At 42.0% G+C, this 19407-nt stretch overlaps 2 protein-coding genes across 2 annotated transcripts in view; one reads left to right on the top strand and one right to left on the bottom strand.

Annotated features, from left to right (window-relative positions):
* Window positions 1-6584, bottom strand: part of scn8aa (sodium channel, voltage gated, type VIII, alpha subunit a) — a gene marked incomplete at both ends in the record, with an annotated part of 37537 nt that extends 30953 nt beyond the window's left edge. Inside the window, 2 exons of the mRNA XM_083974608.1 lie at window positions 1067-1200; window positions 6309-6584. Coding sequence (XP_083830734.1) covers window positions 1067-1200; window positions 6309-6584 — 410 coding nt within the window. The remainder of the gene's footprint in view (window positions 1-1066; window positions 1201-6308) is intronic.
* A 4735-nt stretch (window positions 6585-11319) lies between these two features.
* LOC310988092 (transmembrane protease serine 11D) lies at window positions 11320-19173 on the top strand (the record flags this gene model as incomplete). The annotated part of the gene is made up of 5 exons (XM_083974607.1): window positions 11320-11389; window positions 11904-12087; window positions 14589-14866; window positions 18701-18843; window positions 18937-19173. 5 exons carry the CDS (start codon window positions 11320-11322, stop codon window positions 19171-19173), a joined length of 912 nt encoding a protein of 303 aa, XP_083830733.1.
* Between the last annotated feature and the right edge of the window lie 234 nt (window positions 19174-19407).

Genomic DNA, 19407 nt, shown 5'->3' with positions numbered 1-19407 from the left:
GCTGACGTATAATCCGTGCGCCTGCATTATCCAATGCGAAAAAAAAAATACACACTTTCATCCCGGATTTACTCAAAAATAGAATTTTGCACAAAGTTTGGCCTACAACGTCTGAAAGATGAGTTATCACATTCATTTTATGACCCAAAGTGGGCTCAAATTCAATTTTCTTTTCTGTACACCTTTAAGAATAGAATATACAAGAGGTTTGGGTTTAAGCTTTTGTTATTGCTAGTGTTGCCATATCTGACAATCACCTATTTGCACACTTTTTTTGACAAATGTGTCCGGATAAGGAAATGGCTGCTTGGCAACAAGATGAAGCTTTAAAAATCTTCAAAGCAGAGAGTACAACTCAGCTGATATTGGCTTTCTCTGTGTTTCTTTAAAGGGCCTAAAAGTGGCAGGCCCCACCCACATTAGTATCCAGTAGCCCTGGCTGCTTCGCTTAGTTGGCGGTCAAATAACCCACTCCATAACTTTAAGGGAAGCACTAAAACTGTATAAAGCACCATTGGTTCAGGTGCCTGGTGCACAAACTGGCAATGACGAAGAAAATAATGAAAAAGAAATTATATAAGAAACATGATGTCTCTGGTTCTGCTGCATCATCAGCGCTGATGAGGGGTTTCGGTAACATCTGGGGAACCGTGTCAATGTCACTTTCACCATGTGGTGAATCAATAGGCAGATCTGACCTACTTTATGGAAATGGTTTATCAATAAGAAGAAGAAAGAAGAAAAAAAAACTTTCCCTCCACCTCAAGTCTTTGTGTGGCAGCTCTCTGATGCCACAGTGTTCAACCACAATGGGCTCATTTAGGAGGTCTACCTTGGTTTACTGCTGCTAATGGTGACTCATCATTTGTGTGAGCCTCAGTGAGAAAATGGCTACTGTACAACTTCCTGTATTGGCCTCCATGTAAGGAAGTCTAACATCCTGAGCGTCTGTATCTCTCCTGTAGCATCAGTCACTTGAAACATCAATAGCTGAGTGGTAAGACAGAACATTTCATCATGAATAATACACACGTACAGGAAACTCAAGTCTCTGCTGTTAAGACACTTTTTCAAAGGATATGAATGTATCAAAATTTTAATAGCTATTCGCCTAGCCAAATTAAAAGGACTTATGAAGTACAAGGCAGGTGTGGCACTAAAACGGAAGATTGTCTTCCCTCTATTTAGCACTATAAATGTCTGTGGAGAGAAGAAAAGGAGAAAGAGATAGTGTTAAAAAAAATAATCAGATAGTAGGACACATACAAAACAGATTGTAAATAAAAACATTTACTAAAGGCAACTACGTTTGTTACAAAACCTAACATGCATATTCATATACATGAGGTTATTTATAATACATGCATTAACTCATAAAGTAGTTCAATGTGCATTTTGTGTCACATAAAATGAGCCGTAACACGTTTGAACAGTAGGAAAATGGCTGCCAGGATGTTTCTAATGTTGGTATGTTGTCCCAGTCACTCAGTGCTACCCTGCCCATCACGGCTTTGGTGGTTTCAAGAGAAGGAAACGAGCAAAACCGAGGGGAGCTGGCAAGGCTCTTTCTGTGGATAACCTCATAATTGTTTAAATAAAACATAGCGATTTGCATGAAACTTTAATGAGACTCTGTGCATTTGCACAAGTGATATGGGCCCTTGTGCTTTTAACAAGGCATCCCTCACTACATTAAGCCCTGCAGAGTCAAGGCTGGAGACGATGGAGTCAGGAGGGAGGAGGTGGAGGAACGAGGAGGAAAAGAGGGAGGAGACGTACAGTAAGAGACCTCATGGTAGTGTCACATGACTGTGACATGTATAACGTGCCCTTCCAACAGAAATGGGGTGTAAGATGTTGTTAACAAGGAAAATAAGCATCTCGCAAAGAAACATGGAAGCCGAAGCAAAGAGCATTTCTGCCCGGAGGACGAGACACACTTCTGTCACACGACCCTCTGATATTAATTTGACGGAAATCTACACACATCTCAGAATGAGCCAGTTCAGTCTAACATTAGATAATCTTACTCTCCGGTTACTATTCTGGGTCAAAGTAGCAGCAGCAGCCTCTCCCCTGAGTGGTAATACTCTCATATATACACTGTAAACATTCCCAGTCAGCACCACGGTCAGCCTTAATGACACACTTGGAAATGTCCCAGTTGCCAGTAGCATGGCATTTCTGTTAAATACAGTCAACACACACGCACTCACACATATACTGTATATTGTGTGCACATGCATGACCGACACACATGAACTACTGTGCACACAAACAGCATGCACCAAGCTCTGAAATGAGCAACCAATGTTGTCATCCAAACACACACACACATACACACATGACTGGTATGTATGTATGGAGTCTTTTTTCATAACGCATGACTAAACTGCTGCAAAGCTACTGAAAATTTCATAATCCAGAGCGGAGAGGAGAGGAGAGGAGAGGAGAGGAGAGGAGAGGAGAGGAGAGGAGAGGAGAGGCAGAAAACAGGGGGAGATGGAGAGCGGGAGAAGCAGGCAGGCAGGCAGGCAGCAACTGTGGCAGCAGCAGGCTGAGGAGAGGCAGGACAGAGGGAGCCAGAGCGAGGGAGCTGGGCAGAAGATGGAGAGGAGGAGGGGAAAGGGGGGGATGGGCGGCGGAGATGAGGAGGGAGAGAGTGAGTGAGCGAGCGAGAGAGTGCGGCTTCAGCACAGAAGCTCCAGCCATGAGGCAGGGCTGCAGCATCTGTGCCTGTGAGGGCCACAGCAGCAATTCAAAGAGCCCCCTTCTTTCAACCCTTGTGGTAAATGGCCGCTTTATGGCACCTTTAGCCTAAGAGCCACACACACACACACACACAGGGTTAGGGCTCAGCTGCCATGTAGGTGCTTACTTGTTCAGGTTTGCTTTCTTCTAGAACTACTATCATCTATCTTAATGTGTACAACCTGGGGACAAGTAGACATGTTCTTTAAGATTGAACTGTTTCCCTCATGATCAGACTAACTGTCCCCGAGATGATAACAGAGTTCAAATTAATCCGAGGAGGACGTATGACATGGTTCCTACAGCTTAAGCCAATTTAAATTTAAGACTTTTTAAGATGTTTTTAATGCCACTTGAAATGAAATTTAAGACCGACTTCACAATAAACACAAATGCAAAAAAACAAAACGTCACCACATCTATTATATAGGGTTAGGGACAATTTTACCCACTTTCCTATGTGGTCCAAGGTAAAGTGACTGCTACATGAATGATTGGGGGGGGGGGACTGATTTCGGAGCTGGTGGCGGTAAGAAATTTAGCGGTGACGGCCGCCACTAACTTCTCTATGTCAGAATGTTAACAATTATTTTGAGATTTGAGACTAATTATAATCATAAAATCCCACTTACCAAGTGTTAACATTTGTAAGACCTTTGAAAAATCGATTTAAGACATTTTAATGCCAATTAAGGCCTTGTCTTTAGATGAATGAATTCAATGCCTTTTAAGACTTTTTAAGGATCCGTATGAGTTGCCTAACCTTGTTCGCAGATTTTATTTTTAATAATCAGTTGATATCAGTCCCCTCATTCAGGTTCTCTCTCCTTTTTTTGCACCTTCGGGTCTTCCCCAGCAAAACACATTTTACTGAACCTCGCTGCAGCGAGAAGGAGAGCAAGTGCACTCATGCATCCTTGCACATGTCGTCCATTTCATCCCTGTCCTCACTTCATCTCTCCCTCCCTCCCTTCCTCTGTCATTCTCTTTCCCCTCTCCTTGAAAATGATCTGTTCCACCGGCCTTGTACGCCAACGCCAAGCTCGACCTGGCCTGGTTCAGCATCAGCGTTGCCCGGCCCTGCCCAGGCCACCACCTATAGGCGGGCAGGGCTCGATGCTGCGTCATCCGCCGGCCAGCCTCCTGTCAGCAGCCAGCCCTCTGTTTAAACTATGACACCATCTAAAAGAGCCACAACTGAAGATTTGCGATGAAGAAGATGAACACGTCTCCTTTATCGTTAATCGCTCCCAGAGCCGGCCCGCTGCCTCTCGGTGACAAAGACGTACAGAGCAACGTTCTCCCATCAAGGTCACCACCTGATCTGACGTCACGGCTGCTCGAGCTGCCAGATCCAAAGCAGCATCGGCTCCCATTGGCATTAGAACGAGACTAGATCTAAGGCCATAATTAGATTCGCCTGAGCCGAAACACAAGAAGCAGAAAGAAGCTTCGCAACACTTGTGTGTATCTGTGCCAGTAAGGTGTGGGCATGTGTGCAACAAAAGACAGTTCCTGAGTTAATTTATCAACTGTCCTGTGTATCACTGGACATGTTTTTCCACGTGTCATTTGAATCGTGTCTCTTTCTTGTGCGCTGGACTGACGTGTTACATAACAATCAGTGAGCACTGAGTAAAGACATGGAGGTATGAGACAGAGACAGATGGAGAGAGAGGAACGCAGATCCTGTGCACCAACACACACACACATTTTCTAGACCATTAATGATGGTGACGTTCACAGTATGCTGTGAGGACTGGCAGGGTTACACAACATTGTTGTCATAAAGGCATCAGTATGTAAAAGAATATGTGATAGGAAGGAGACCATTTTGAATAAAAATGCCAATTTTGTTACATAATTCTTTGTTAAAAATAGACAACAAATGATGTTACCAGGGAAGGAGATTTTAGCCTCGCTGCTGAGTCCCGTTATAAACACGGCTGATCTCAGTACACTTTGCATCTTGATTAATGGACAGCCATTTTATGCTAAAGTATTCTTGCGTCTTCTTAAAGTAACAAACAGATTTACAGAATACAGGAGCTCTACAGTGCACAGATGGCTCAGATTTTTCAAAATGGCTGCACATTTCAAGGAAGTTTTTAACTTTCCAGAGCCTCCATGTCACTCTCTATCAATATCTGTTAGATATGGATTTTATTTATATGTTTTTTTGTTTTGTTAAGGATGATTCTTTCAACAAGGGAAAGACGACCACATGTGAAATGACTACAATCTCCTTTACAGGTTTGGTTGACAGGTACACATGACCATGATACTCAGAGACTCTCAAGGTCACCCAGCCGTCTTCACACAGAGCTTTAGACATGACAGAAAACCCCAGAGAGACACGTGTCTCCTTTAAGACAACCAGAGTCCTCACAGCCTGCTGCTGCTTTCCTCTCCTGCCACAGATTAATTTTGAACAATTAGAAAAGTCCGTCATCTGGAACAACAGTCTTTCAACAGCTACCACATCTGACCTTTTCCCCAAAGCCCTGTGAGCACATCAGAGATACGCCAACGTCCCACTCAACAGTTTGAGTGCCTAACTCTTACCCTCCCCAAAGGCCTTTAAGGAGGAAAGCATAATTACATTCTGCAACCTAATCATAAAATTAAGATAACTGTAAACACAGCACAACTGGAAGCCAACGTCACAAACCACACATCTCCATTTTGCCCACGTGAATTCCAGCCATTATCTGTGATTCATTTTGACGTCATGAGGCTGCTACTGGCCATGATCTGAAACAGTCATATGCACGCCTGGGCCTGACAACTGTGCATCAAACACAGAATGTAAGGTGATCAATTAAAATCACCAGACTGACTAAAACATTTTTTTAAAACTAGCACAATTGAAATGACAAGTGTTCCTCTAAAGTTACAATCACACGGGACTTGAATGCTCTACATATTTTGTTTCGTAACACTCAACATACCAGGAAATTGTTGTTTCCTGTTGTTTCTAATTCAAATGAAAAAGAACGATTAAAGACAAAGACATGTATGTTAAATCTCAAACAACACTTACAGTATTTTGATAAAAAGGGAAGAATCTTCTAACAGGGTTAAAGGCAAAACAATACATTGAGAAGTGGCAATGATGTCACGTTTTGATATTACAACTAATATCATGGTTGTAGTTTGAGATTTTGAGAGTCTGAGGAAGTGGGACAAATACCGTCTATAAACTGTACTGGGCATCGTTAAAACATTTCAGTAGTCAATAATATTTCTTTGTGTCAGGATAAATACTTTGACAGACACAGCTGTCACACAAAAAAGCATTTTCTATATTATTTGAATCCAACAGACACGTTTTGGTCCGTGCTCATGTTCGAGGCCCAGTTCCAGTCAGAAGCATCCTGGGCTTTAAACAATTACTTTGAGTTGAGTCATTATGTGTTTGTGTGTGTGTGTGTGTGTGTGTGTGTGTGTGTGTGTGTGTGTGTGTGTGTGTGTGTGTGTGTGTGTGTGTGTGTGTGTGTGTGTGTGTGTGTGTGTGTGTGTGTGTGTGTGTGTGTGTCAGGTCTATATGAACTCACTTTTTGAGAGTTCAGGTAGTATGGGTCCAGGTCCTCCAGTGGTACCGCCACCATTCCTTTAGGGATGTCCCCGTAGATGTAGGGCAGGCTCTTCCCCGCCTCCAGATCGCTGTTGGGCTTGGGCTTGTTCTCGTCATCATCATCGCGGTAACTGCTGTCCTGCTTGGGTGGTTTCTTCTTCTTCTCCTCATTGATGCGCTGCTCAAGGCCAACCAAAGATTCCAAAGTAAACTTCTTGAAGCTATCAGGTCCTGGCGGTAGAAGGGGTGCAGCCATGTTTTCATCCTGCAGCTAATTGGTCTTTAGGTTTGTACCATCCACAGTAGCAGCTCTGCAGGAGACGCAGAAACAAAGAGGATAAGTCAGCCAACAGTCCATCCTTCACTGAGATCACGACTTACAACGTTTTAATATAAAAAAAAATAAAGCTCACATCTCATGTGTTAAATATGTAACATTATTGGTTCTTTTTTAATATCAGCAAGAAAAATAAACCTGTGTTAAAATATTTCTTGGTTAGGAACATGTATAATGAAAATAACAAACATCCTGGTGTATTCATGTTCTCTCATTAACATTTCAAGTGATGAAGTCCTGATGATTGAAATTTGAGTTGAATGTAAAAATGCAATATATCCATTTTTGCTTTAGATAACATAAAGTATTACAAAAATGGCTACCTGAATGTTGCACCCTTAACACAGTTCATATTCATTTACAGTTGCATCATGGTCTGTATAATGCTGGTGTAGGCTATCTGTCATCTGTGTTGTTCCACAGTCAAGGAAGTGTTGAAATGAATGATTCTTAAAAATAATAAATGAAAAAATGATTTTGATTTTAAAGCAGGGAAGAAAATCTTAGCTAATTACACCTTTGCATGTAATAGTAAATTAATTTGTAAAGGCAGCAATGCTTTAACCAAGAGCGTTAAGACAGAAACATAAACAGAGCTGCTGCCTTAATGCATCAGAAGAAAACACAAAACTGTCCGTCAATGTTTTCAACGTTATGTTTACCAGGTTTCTTAGACCTCGCTCCATGTCTGCTTCACTTACATACAGAGATGAGGTAAGTTTGAGAACCTGGGTCTTACTTCCCTATGAGTGACAGGACATGCCATCCTGTAAGGTGACATAGATGAATCTTTCCGTTTTTTTGTGGGTTAAATAATAAGTTATACTGATTTTATTATGAAAACTGGAAAAGGAAAAATGTATGATGCAACTTATGGTCCATGACATTAGATGTATATGTTACACAGGCTTGTAAGAAATATCTAGATGTTTGAGTAGACAGTCCATCCTTGAGGCCTGTATTTCAGATATCCGATCTTTTTTGTAATGTTTTACCCAAGTAACACAATATCTGATCTTTTTAAATTTGAGTAAGCTTTATATAATAATTTCTTGTCCCTTGTTGCTAAATATTTCAACTTGTCACGAATCTTAACATTGTGCACAAGCTGAAAAACACAAACATAGTGCAATTTACCGGTACATATTTTTCATCAGTTACGCTGGGTCTTGTGTTCAGGCACCAACAGTTTAATGCTGTGATTAATAATGATCTCAAATTTCTGTTACCCAGTGCTGAAAAACAAAGTTCTGGCTCCTGCACTAACCCGCTGACAATGAAGACAACGGACCCATTTAAGGATCTTACTCCTTATGATTTTTTGAATAGCTGCAGAAAGGCTGACAGAAAACACAGCACACTTTAATGGCTGCATGACTCAGTGGAGCCTTTATCCAGCACACTTAGATGTAAAAAGGGTATGATGGTTACATGACAACTGTTCAAGCTGCAGGACATTTCAGGGTCAATGTACTAATGTGAGGCAGTGCTGAGGAACAGAGGAGAGGGCTGACAGGGAAGAAGTGTTCGGTGGGAACACGGCCACACCTGAAACTGATACACTGACTATTTGAAAGAAGACAAATGACTTGAATCATTTGATTTGGGCAAATTTTAACATTATGATCCTACCTTTCCTGTGCATTAGCCTATATTACATCCCACTCACTGTTGTTACACATAAACCTGTCCCATGGCAGTGGAGAGAAAGGTGAATGCTGCCTTCACATTACAATTAGCCATATCTGAATCACAAGGCCTTGTCACTTCCCTGCTCCCCTCTTGCATAACACGGTCTAATTAAAAATGCTCCACATAAAGCAGATAGCCTATCACACAGGAAAGACTCCACTCTATCCGTCCTGGTATGAGAAGGTGGGGGGGTGGGGAGGGGGAGTTGATGATGGTGGGGTGGAGGAATCACAGAAAACATGCAGCCTGTGAGCCAAGACGTCTGTTTTAAAATGGACCCCGGAACCTCGCAGTCACTGAGCCTTCTGCTGCTCTGCTGGCGCTGTCCGCTTCAGCACCACAGGAGCGCGCACACACATACACACACGTACACATATGCACATGCACGGATGCATAGCCTACATGGAGGCTTCATTGAGAGAGGGAGAAATCATAACCGATCTGTCTGGGGGAAACCAAAAAAAAAAAGCGTTTCGCTGTACAGCGGGCCTGGCGCTGCTCGACGCCTTCGGGCCTCCATGCACTTTATCCTTCATTTCCCTTCAATGGCATCAAAGTCTCGGTGACAACAATCGTCTTGTTGTGTCTCGGGTCTCGTGGGCTGCACACTGCTTGCTTGCTTGCACCCGGGCTGGTCATTTTCACAGAGAAAACGAGCAGCTTCTGGCACCTTCTCGGTCATTCGCTCAGTTTCAGAGACGCAGTCAGAAATGGAGACACTTGTTTACTAAAGCTGTTAATTAAAGAAGCGGAGGGAGGGGGGCCCGTGGACGCTATTAGGCTATGCATTTTCTCTAACAGGGTAGGGTATATGTCATTGAATGGTAGAAAGTGCAGCCCAGCCACAGAGAGAAGCTGGAGGCTATACTGCGCAGAGAAGTGGCCCGCTACAAACCAAATTGGCCAGAGCAGTGTTGCTGCAGTGGGTGGTTTGTATGTTGAAAATGTCACGCCGTGGTTAAACGCACCCGTGGATTTGTCAAAGTCACATATGTGATGTCGATGTATCATAACGAATCAGTGCAATATCTCCTGCCTCTTGTTATTCAGCAAAAAAAAGAAGTAAAAAACGATAGATTTTTGTAGGAGAGGGTGGGGGGTGGGGGGTATTCTGTGCGTTTTTGCGCGTTGCCTTGAAGGATCTGCACCACACCCGTGAAGCCATGTCGACTGCCAAATCAATAAGGGTCTTAAATCTGTGCACCAGATAGCCCATAGTATGAAGCTAGACATCGGCATAAGGACAACACACACACAGAGACCAAACACAACAAATTAGGGGAATCAGAGAACAGCGATGGTGCTGCCACACCAAAACCCCCCTCGAAAAAACACCACCTGGAGGAATGTCAATTTCTTGCCTATCGATGATGGAAGGAGGATCAGGCTACTCACATAGCATCAGCCCCATTTTCGAAGCCTTGTGGTGAATCAAGAGCATCATCCTGTGATCCGGAGGGTGTAAAAAAAGAAAAAGAAAAAAAGAAAGACAAATACTGTGACCACAATTTTGAAGAAATTAGCAGCTTTCGGCGTTTCTGGGGCTGGGATCAGTCAGACGGTGCCCTACCTGAAGCCGAACCTAGGCTACGAGACATATCCTCTCACAAAAACCTCTAATCAAAAAGCCTCAGATCCTCGATCAAATAGTTAATCCGATGAATTCCACGCCATCGATATCAAATTATTGATAAACAGATCTCCCCCTCCTTCCTTCGCTCTAGTCCAGCCGATAGATGCTCAGCAAATGCAGACACCCCTCTTCCATCCCGCTCCAAAAAAAAAAGAGCAGTGTGCAGCTCTGCGACATTTACGCAAGGATACCGACAGCGAGAAAATGTACCCGCACCTAACATCATGCGCACCTTTCTCTCAAGCGATTAGAAAAGAGGCATACTCACTTTGTTTGCGTTACAATGAATCCGGAGAGCCGCGGCAGGACTGCAGATGTGGAAAAGATTGGGGAGAAACTGCAGTTGTCGCCATATTGTTGCTGCTATCTTCCCCCTCAGTGAGAGCAGTTTCCCTGCATAATTGATGACTCTCAGCGGAATGTGAGGGAGTGTCGGCGAGTGCGTTTCGTGAAATCGTAAAGGTCATTTAGGCCTGCAGCCTCCAAACCCCGGAGTGCAGCTCCGTGAACGCAGCTCGCGGGGCTCGGCGATGAGACTGTGCACAGAAAAACGCGCACATGGTTATTTCTGACAAAACGCACTGGGCAAACCGTGAGCTCCGAGAGGGGAGTTTGTAGTGCAGGAATTTATTGGCTGCCAGGTTTGTCGGTAGTCAAGTCAGTCAGTCAGTCAGAGACATCTTCCAGAAGACCACTGCGTGTCTGAGGTATACAGACACAAGAAAACACATTAATTAGGCTAAATACACGTTTCAAATCATACACAATACGAAATATATCGTATTTAGTATTAAATCATGTACATTTTTATATATGAAAATTAAATTATACATAACCTACTTAGCAACAAACCCTCCTATTCTATTTGTACATTAAAAAAAAGAGTTTATTAAAGCCAATTCAATCATGTTGTAAGCAATATTATGAAATATAAACGATTTCCTCCTTGTAAACTATTTTCATTTATCGCCCCTCCGCCACACCTGCTCTTTAATAGCACAAATTAATATGCAAATAGACAGCTCTTAATCTGGTCACCTGCATTCTCGTCTTTGTGTTATGTAATGTTAAGTGTGTGAATGAACACAACTGAGCTCAATCACACAGAGTTTAAACTCTTTTGATAATAATATAATTAAGACAGACGTCAATTCTGATGCATTATCCCAGCTGGGGGGGTCGTTTTGTTTATTCTGTGTGGTAATTTGGTCACGATGTCATCACAGACTTGAGTTCACTTGTGACTCAGGACGTGCAAATGACGTCATTTGTTGGAAGAACAGAGTTGTTTTTGGTCAAAAAAGAAAAAAGACCAGAGCAGTTTGAATGATGGGGTCTAAGGTGCTTCTGCTGTGTGTGAGTGCTGTGTGTTGGGCTGCAGCGACCTCACCACAGGAGAGTGAGTAAAACCAGAGCGGTTTCTGTGTTCAGATAAGATTTTAATTGATTTCTCTTGACTTGTTTTTAAAATAGATGCTTTCCCTTAGCCTACAGTGACAGTGGTAACTAGGTGCATTTAACGTTACTCAACATTTATCATTTTAACATGTCTTTTGAGTTTTTCCATTTTATGCTACTTTATACTTTACTCAAGATGAAGTTTCATATAGGCTAGAAAACATGTTATGAGCATGATGATTTTTCCTTAAAAAAATAAAATAAAAAAAAGATTGCTGTACTATTTAAAACAGTCTAAATATTGACAATTAGGCTACAACATAAAAGTTTTTGAATTTGGAATAATTAATCTGTTATAAAATATCAGCAAATTTTCTGTAATGAATTGACCGAATCATTGTCTCCCTATTCATTTTAAATAAATTATACGACAGCGTCACACCCACAATCATGTACACTGTGAGATTTCACTTTGAAATTGAACATTTTTCTTTGATTCTGTTTTTTTTTTTAAGGCTGTGGGCAGCGGCCCCTCGTTGCCCCCCCAGGTCTGTCTCGTATAATAGGGGGCCAGGAGGCACCTGAGGGGGCGTGGCCGTGGCAGGTGAGCATCCAGATCAAGTCCAGGCACCACTGTGGCGGGACGATCCTCAACAGCCACTGGGTGCTTACTGCCACACACTGCTTCTACAAATACCTGTGAGTGTTATGCAATCTATACACAAGGTTGCCAAAATTATTGATTAAATAATGTGAACACTTTGATCCTGAAAGGTGTCAATGAAAGCACAAAAACAGATGAAAAGGTGAGGCATTAGGTTACAGTTATCAGCATTTTCCAGCTGTAAAAACATGTCTGTCACATGTTTATATGTGACTTAACCAAACATCATGAAACAACACACAACTGCAAAGAGGACACACAGCATCTGCACTGGATTGTATGCCAAAGTCAACTCAAATGTGAGATTTAGAGACCTAGGAACCATCACACTGCACGCACAGTGGTTTTCTCATCGTGTTGAGACTATTGTCTCAACACGATACATAGCCTAACTCCTAACCATTCAAACCCGGACCACATGGCTGTATAAGTTACACCATATCAAGCTGCGCAGTCTGATGTCCTCAGGCAGGGACCATTTGACGGCTCCTATGTTGAGGTCTAATATGAAACCGGACAGATTGATGCATTAGTATATCTTCTTTTGAATCAATAGCCTACTAACAGCTTATACTTATCAAAAGGGCTTTGACAGCAGTTAAACACAGACAAATCTACCTGGAACAGTTCAAACTAAAATTAGACATCATACATTTAGAGGTGCATCTGTGTTTAACCTCAAGGTGTCAGGATGCAACCAAAATGCAAACAAAGCAAGCAAAGAGTGGTTGATTGTGCTGGTAGATGTGATAGGTGCCTGACTGGGTTATTTGAAAGCCTAGGTCGGTATTTTATCGTCTGTATTAACCTTTCACACACATGGCTTTTATAGATTGTAGAGAGAACAAACCTAAATGCCATAATAAATAGATACAATATTGGCTGCAAAACACACATTACCCTCTACAATCTACACTGTTCAGGTTTAAACACCAGGGAGCCCATAAATCAAACCATGAATGTAGACTGAGAGATGCTGCTGCTGTGATTCAGCATTTATGATGCAGTGTTGTTTGAATTTCTCTCCTCGTGTCAGTCGATGCCATTGTGTGGGCATCATTTGTGCATGTATTGTTGGTTTACAGGTTGTTTTTTAGACCAAAAGACCAAAAGCTGTGAGCTCTTTAGCAATAGGGCCACTTCTCTTCATCTGTTCCTCTTCTAGCATCATCACAGAGGAGCCTGTGACTGCACTGCAGCCATACAAATGTGTACATTTAAAGGATAATTACAGTTTTTTACAATCTGGACCTTATTTCCAGCATAAAACATGATCATTTACTCACCCAGATAACTTTTATGTCATTACAAGTCGTTCCGACGAAATTAGATCCAGCCGAGAGCCGCGTATATCCGTATAATGCGAGTCTACGGGGCAACGGAATGCAGCCTCTAAATAACACATTACTGTATCTGCAGCGAAACTCGTTCATTTCACCAATATTTTGTTATGATACGCTAGTGCTAGTCCCCTCTGAGTCCGGGCTGACCTTATCAACATCCGGCGTCTGTAGGTTGACCTACTAACCTCTGACCTGGATGATGTCTGATATGATACCTCATTCTGATAATAATCATTCCGCTTCGGCATTCTGGTCCATTTTTAGTGCAACTAGCCAGAGCTTTAGTAAGTCCAGATTGCAGAGAGGAAGCCTGTGGATGCTGCTCATTTTGTTCTGACAAGTCGGAAACACGCAGAAACGAACCGTAGCATTAGCGGTAGCAACAAGCCGCGCCGCGGTCGCCGATGACATCATCCAGGTCAGAGGTTAGTAGGTCAACCTACAGATGCCGGATGTTGATAACAGGTCAGCCCAGACTCAGAGGGGAATAGCACTAGCGTATCATAACAAAATATTGGTGAAATGAACGAGTTTCGCTGCAGATACAGTAATGTGTTATTTAGAGGCTGCATTCCGTTGCCCCGTAGACTCGCATTATACGGATATACGCGGCTCTCGGCTGGATCTAATTTCGTCGGAACGACTTGTAATGACACCAAAGTTATCTCGGTGAGTAAATGATCGTGTGTTATGCTAGAAATAAGCATCCAGATTGTAAAAAATATCCTTAAAATGAGCACATGACACAGACAGCTCATCTCTCTGGACTCCCTTTACAAACACAGTTAAATGTGTTACCATCAGGACCGATGATTTACCTTCCTGGAAGTAGCACTAACAGGTGAGAGCCTGATATCAGCCACAGATGTCTCCTGGTGTTTGGCCTCTTCTCCTTTCTTCTCTTCTTAGATAGCTTTGGTGACTGTGGGTTGACTGTCATTATTGTGATTATTAGTGCATCTACATTATTAATCTCTATGGCAGTTTGTAAGTCAAAGTTCTTCTTTAAGGAACATTGAGGTTTTACTTACAGTCTCTACATTATGTTGTACATGTACAATAAAGTTGGTAGGATCTGATGGTGCAAACCTTTGTACTGTATGTCATTTGCCTTGGCTTGGGACAAAGCTGAAAAAATGTAATGACTCCAATTCCGTCTTAATTTAATCTTTGTCCTTCTGGTTTGTCTACAGTTGGATCAACAGGGCCCATTTCAGCGTGGTGGCAGGACGTCATACGTTATCTATTCCTGGAGATCATGCCCAGACCCGTTCCATCAGTAAAGTCAAACTGCACAAGGCCTACAATGAGATGACGTCTGACAGCGATGTGGCACTGGTGCTCCTTAGCCTTCCCTTCAACTTCACTGACCACGTCCAACCTGTCTGTATTCCTCATAACATGGCCCATGAACTCACCCTCAACTTCACCCACTGTTTCATCTCAGGATGGGGGAGCAACCATTACAAAGGTTGGTTTTAACACACACTGATGCAGGATTATAATGAAGGACATGGTGGTGGAAATATTCACACTTAAGTGCACTTGAGCAAGATACAGAGGCCCTGATGCTTTCTCTGTGTGGAAGGAGAGACGGCTCCACTTTACAACGAGATATCAAAATTAATTTAACCAGAAAGTCCTATGAAATTATCATCTGTAAGGAAGGTGTGGACAATAAGGTTTAGGTGTTATAATCATAAAGTTGGGTCAAAATAATCATTCATTGAACTCAGAGGCATAAATAAAACTGGTTAAATAATAGTAAGTTATTTGTTTTGCAGATAAAGAGCAGAGGTAATTGTTATATGTAAATCAAAATGGCCAATTATTGTTCAATGACCGGTAAAACACATTTAGTTGCCTTGGTATGAAATGTGCTATATAAATAAAGATGCCATGCCTTGCCTTCTATACCAACAGGGCAAGTTTGCATGCCCAATTTACAACAATTATCAAGTCATGAAATGGTTTGATAAAAAATAATTAGGCTAAATGTGTAAAAAGGCACAAGCACCAGGGATCTAGCATATGAGTGGACCACGCCACTTGTGCAAAGGTTTAGTAGAACTCTTTATAATAAATTATTTCAAAGGTTTATTGCAGTTTTCTGTTTGGAAATTATGATTTATACCTGCTGAACAGTCAGCTGCCCATTTTGGCTATACAAACCCTTCACCCCTTCCTTCTTCAACTTAAAGCAACATTGCGGAGTTTCAGCACAGTGCTTCCACCATCTGGTTGAGAAGCGCTATCGTCTGGGGGGGGAAACGAAACTTATCAGCCAGCGCATCCAGCAAATTAACGGCTAACTATCCTAAAATATCATAGATGCTAAAATAGCCCCAGGTTGTCCTTTTCGTCGCACTACACCACCGCCACCTCAGACCAAAACAAAGATACTACCGTCTTTGACCAAAACAAACGCTTCTCAACCTCCTTTTCTCAACCACCTTTGACCTATGGCTAAGCCACGCCCCCAAACGCGATGAGCCAATCACAGTGCGCATAGTTAGCCCATACACTCGGACATTCTCTGCTTCCACGTCCATTGAAATGCATTGCAGTTAGTCAGTTTTCATTCGTTTTTATATGTTTTTTCTTGACATTTTAAGTTTAAAATGGTCAAACGGTGTGCATGGGGTACATGCAACTCCGACACTAGGTATCCTGAGAGGCTGGGCGACGGGGTGGATTTTTTTAACCCTTTCCCAAGCCACATCTCAACCAAGAGAAGTGTCTGCTCTGGATAAAGTTATGCAGTAGACCACAACACCAACTAAACGTGGATAAACTTAACAAGGATGTCTACATCTGTTCTAAGTTAAGCCAACGTATTTGAGGCAACATATTGTCAGAGATGTTTAGATGTTAGCCAGCATCACAACTAAGCATAAAGCCCGCTAGCTTAATGCTAACGTATAATGCAAAACTCCATAGACAGGCTAACAGAAGTTAGCCCGTCGCTATCGGCGTTTCGCGGCAAACGGCAGCCATAGCAGTAAAGCTAAGTGAAGTTTTGGCAGAGCCAGTCTATTGACAATTGACAATATTAGAAATTCTCTGGTTTTGGTGACTTCGAGATGATATTTAATCTTTCTGTCTCCAAAAACCATCAATTGCCTCCTGTGAAATGTCTCTTTTTTTTTTCTTTTTTTTTTCTCTTCCTTTTTTTTTTTCTTTTTTTTTATTCAAAACTTTGTTTCACAGTACAAACATAGTTTTTCATGGTAACATGCAATTACTAAAGCACATTTATATTATACGCCAGGGGGAATTTATAAGTTTACAACAAAATGTTCAAATTTTCACATATATTGATAGTCTTAATCGCTTTCTGGTTGTTTGAAAATTTGATGGAGGTTATGTATTGCTTGAGCTCACTGTTAAAAGCAGTAAAGGAAGGTTTTTTTTTAATGAACTTACATTTGTGAATATGAAATTTTGCCATTAAAATAATAAGGTTGATAATAAAAGTTATGTTAGCTTTTTCCTTGTTTTTTTTCAGGTCAGGGAGCCCAAACAGAACATTCCTCCAAAACAAAATAAAATCACCATCAACATTGATAGCAACAAAATTACAAATATCACTCCATAGTTTTTGCACAATAGAGTGCCGAAGCGGAAGCAGGAAGTAACGGCCCCATGGGTCCTCAACTCGAAAAAAGGCTCCATAGAAATGAACGAGACACCAAGATTTATTTCGTGATCCGTTTGAATTGTGCCATGACAAAAAAATATGTCCTCTACCTGTTTAAAACATCACGTTTCATGCCGAGAAATCAGCAGTTTGTTGTAAACCTATTGTAAAATAAAATTCCGAAGAATCCGTAAGCAGAAAGACTACAAGTCGCGTAGTTGACGTCACACACCAAATGCCGCCCTTTCCCGTGTCAGTTGGTGACGTATTTTTTGTGGGACACAGATCTGTAGTCCGTAGAGCGTCGTCACACTAAATACATTCTTCTGTTGCTGTTTTACGATAAACTGCTGATTTCTCGGCATGAAACGTGATGTTTTAAACAGGTAGAGGACATATTTTTTTGTCATTGCACAATTCAAACGGATCACGAAATAAATCTTGGTGTCTCGTTCATTTCTATGGAGCCTTTTTTCGAGTTGAGGACCCATGGGGCCGTTACTTCCTGCTTCCGCTTCGGCACTCTATAGGGCAGAGCCAAAACAAATGGGTCACAGTTTCAGGATGTACAGAACAGAAAGTACAATTCACATCAATATCTTTTTAAAATCTTTTTACAATGTGGTCATTGGATGGATAACATTTATGAATAATTATATTCGCTTATTTTATGCCTTTATTTGATATACAGAGGTAGAAAACCATAAAGTAGCATTTTTTGATAGGGTAGCTTGAATCGATAGATAGACGTCTCGGTTTATGCGGCGGTAGCAATTTTCGACAATTAAAAGCAGCAAAAATCGACAGAACACCGGGCGGGCCATTAGCCTACTGTGCTAGCAGTTAGCCAGCCACCGGTGGTCTGTCACTAAAACCTAAAACAGACATGTAACCTTCTTTTTACAGTCTATGGTACTAACCATAGACTGTAATAGGTACTAACATTACGTAGCCATAGAGTAACTTACAGTGGAGATGAAACACTTGGTCTGAGTCGGACTGGAGCTCCTCTCTGTCTTGACTGAATCCAGGAAAGAAATCCAGTGATTAACTCCTTTGCTGTCAGTGATCAGGTAAAAAAAAAAAAAAAACTTGAACCGGAAGTCTCCGTGACCTGTCCACCTGACCTGGTGCTCCTCTACTCTGATCAAATAGGCCTATGTGGAGCCTTTAATAATTTGGCATAAACTGGTTTCTTCTCTGGAGGAAAATTCTGGAAAGTTGTCCTCACAGGTGCACCCATATATGTCTATGGGTGCACCGAGTAAGTTGAATTACCTGTAGTTATCCCGGCCGGTGGGCGGGGCTTACTCACAGGAGGGCGGGGCTACAGTTAAACAGGAAGACACGGTACATGCACTAACACGCACGCGCCACCAAAACAAAAGTCAGAGGTGGTGTGGATGCCATGATAAACCCACTATATATATATTTTTTATCTAGAACATAGCTGTTGGCTGCTAAAATCAAAGAGTAAGAGACTATAAAATACATAGGCATTGAATTAATTAACATTTGCAAACAACAATTATCTAATGTGTTGTAAACCATTCATATTAATATTTAATACTGCTTATGAATGCTAATGGGGGTAGTAAATGCATGATATATTGACCATAAAAGCCCTTTAAAAATAAAGTACCATTTTGTGTGGACACACTGTAGGCAGGCTGCTGAACAGACTGCAGGAAGCTGAGGTGGAGCTCATTGACAGGACAACATGTAACCTGATCACCTGGTACGACGGCCTCATCACTGAAAACATGATCTGTGCTGGACTGGAGAGTGGAGGGGCTGATTCTTGTCAGGTGCTGTTATTCTAATAAAGTGTAAAGTCAGTTACAGCCAAGGCTGCAGGTTTCTGGGCAGTTCAACATGGCTGCTGTTTATGTCTGCTCCAGGGTGACAGTGGAGGTCCTCTGCAGTGCTACAGTGAAGATGAGGAGAGGTTTTATGTGGTCGGAGTGACAAGCTTCGGAGAAGAGTGTGGACTTCCTCACAGGCCGGGGGTGTATACGCGAACCAGCAGGTTTGCAGGGTGGCTGGAGACAAGTCAGACAGCATCAGTGTCTGCTGCACACAGACTGAACACAAGACTGATCTCTGCTCTGCTCAGTGCTACGCTGATGCTGCTCTGAAATATCCAGCCTGTCGGCAATAAACACCACCGCTGAACAAGAGTGAATGTTTTTAAAATCTTTTTTATTAATGTTTTTGTTGTTTTAGTTTTAATATCCACTCAGCCTGTTAGATTTACCAGTGCTCATTCAGAGGCCTTGGAAACCCATTTCCTCAGTCAGTGTGATGAATTAGAGTGACAATCTCCAACAGTTTTGTTATTTCACATGAGAGCTTTCTCTATCTGTGCTTTT

Source organism: Trachurus trachurus (assembly GCF_905171665.1).
Source record: "Trachurus trachurus genome assembly, chromosome: 7".
In the NCBI taxonomy this organism is placed as follows: Eukaryota; Metazoa; Chordata; class Actinopteri; order Carangiformes; family Carangidae; genus Trachurus; species Trachurus trachurus.
Note: the sequence above shows the minus strand (reverse complement) of the source record. Positions and strands in the feature narration are given on the sequence as shown.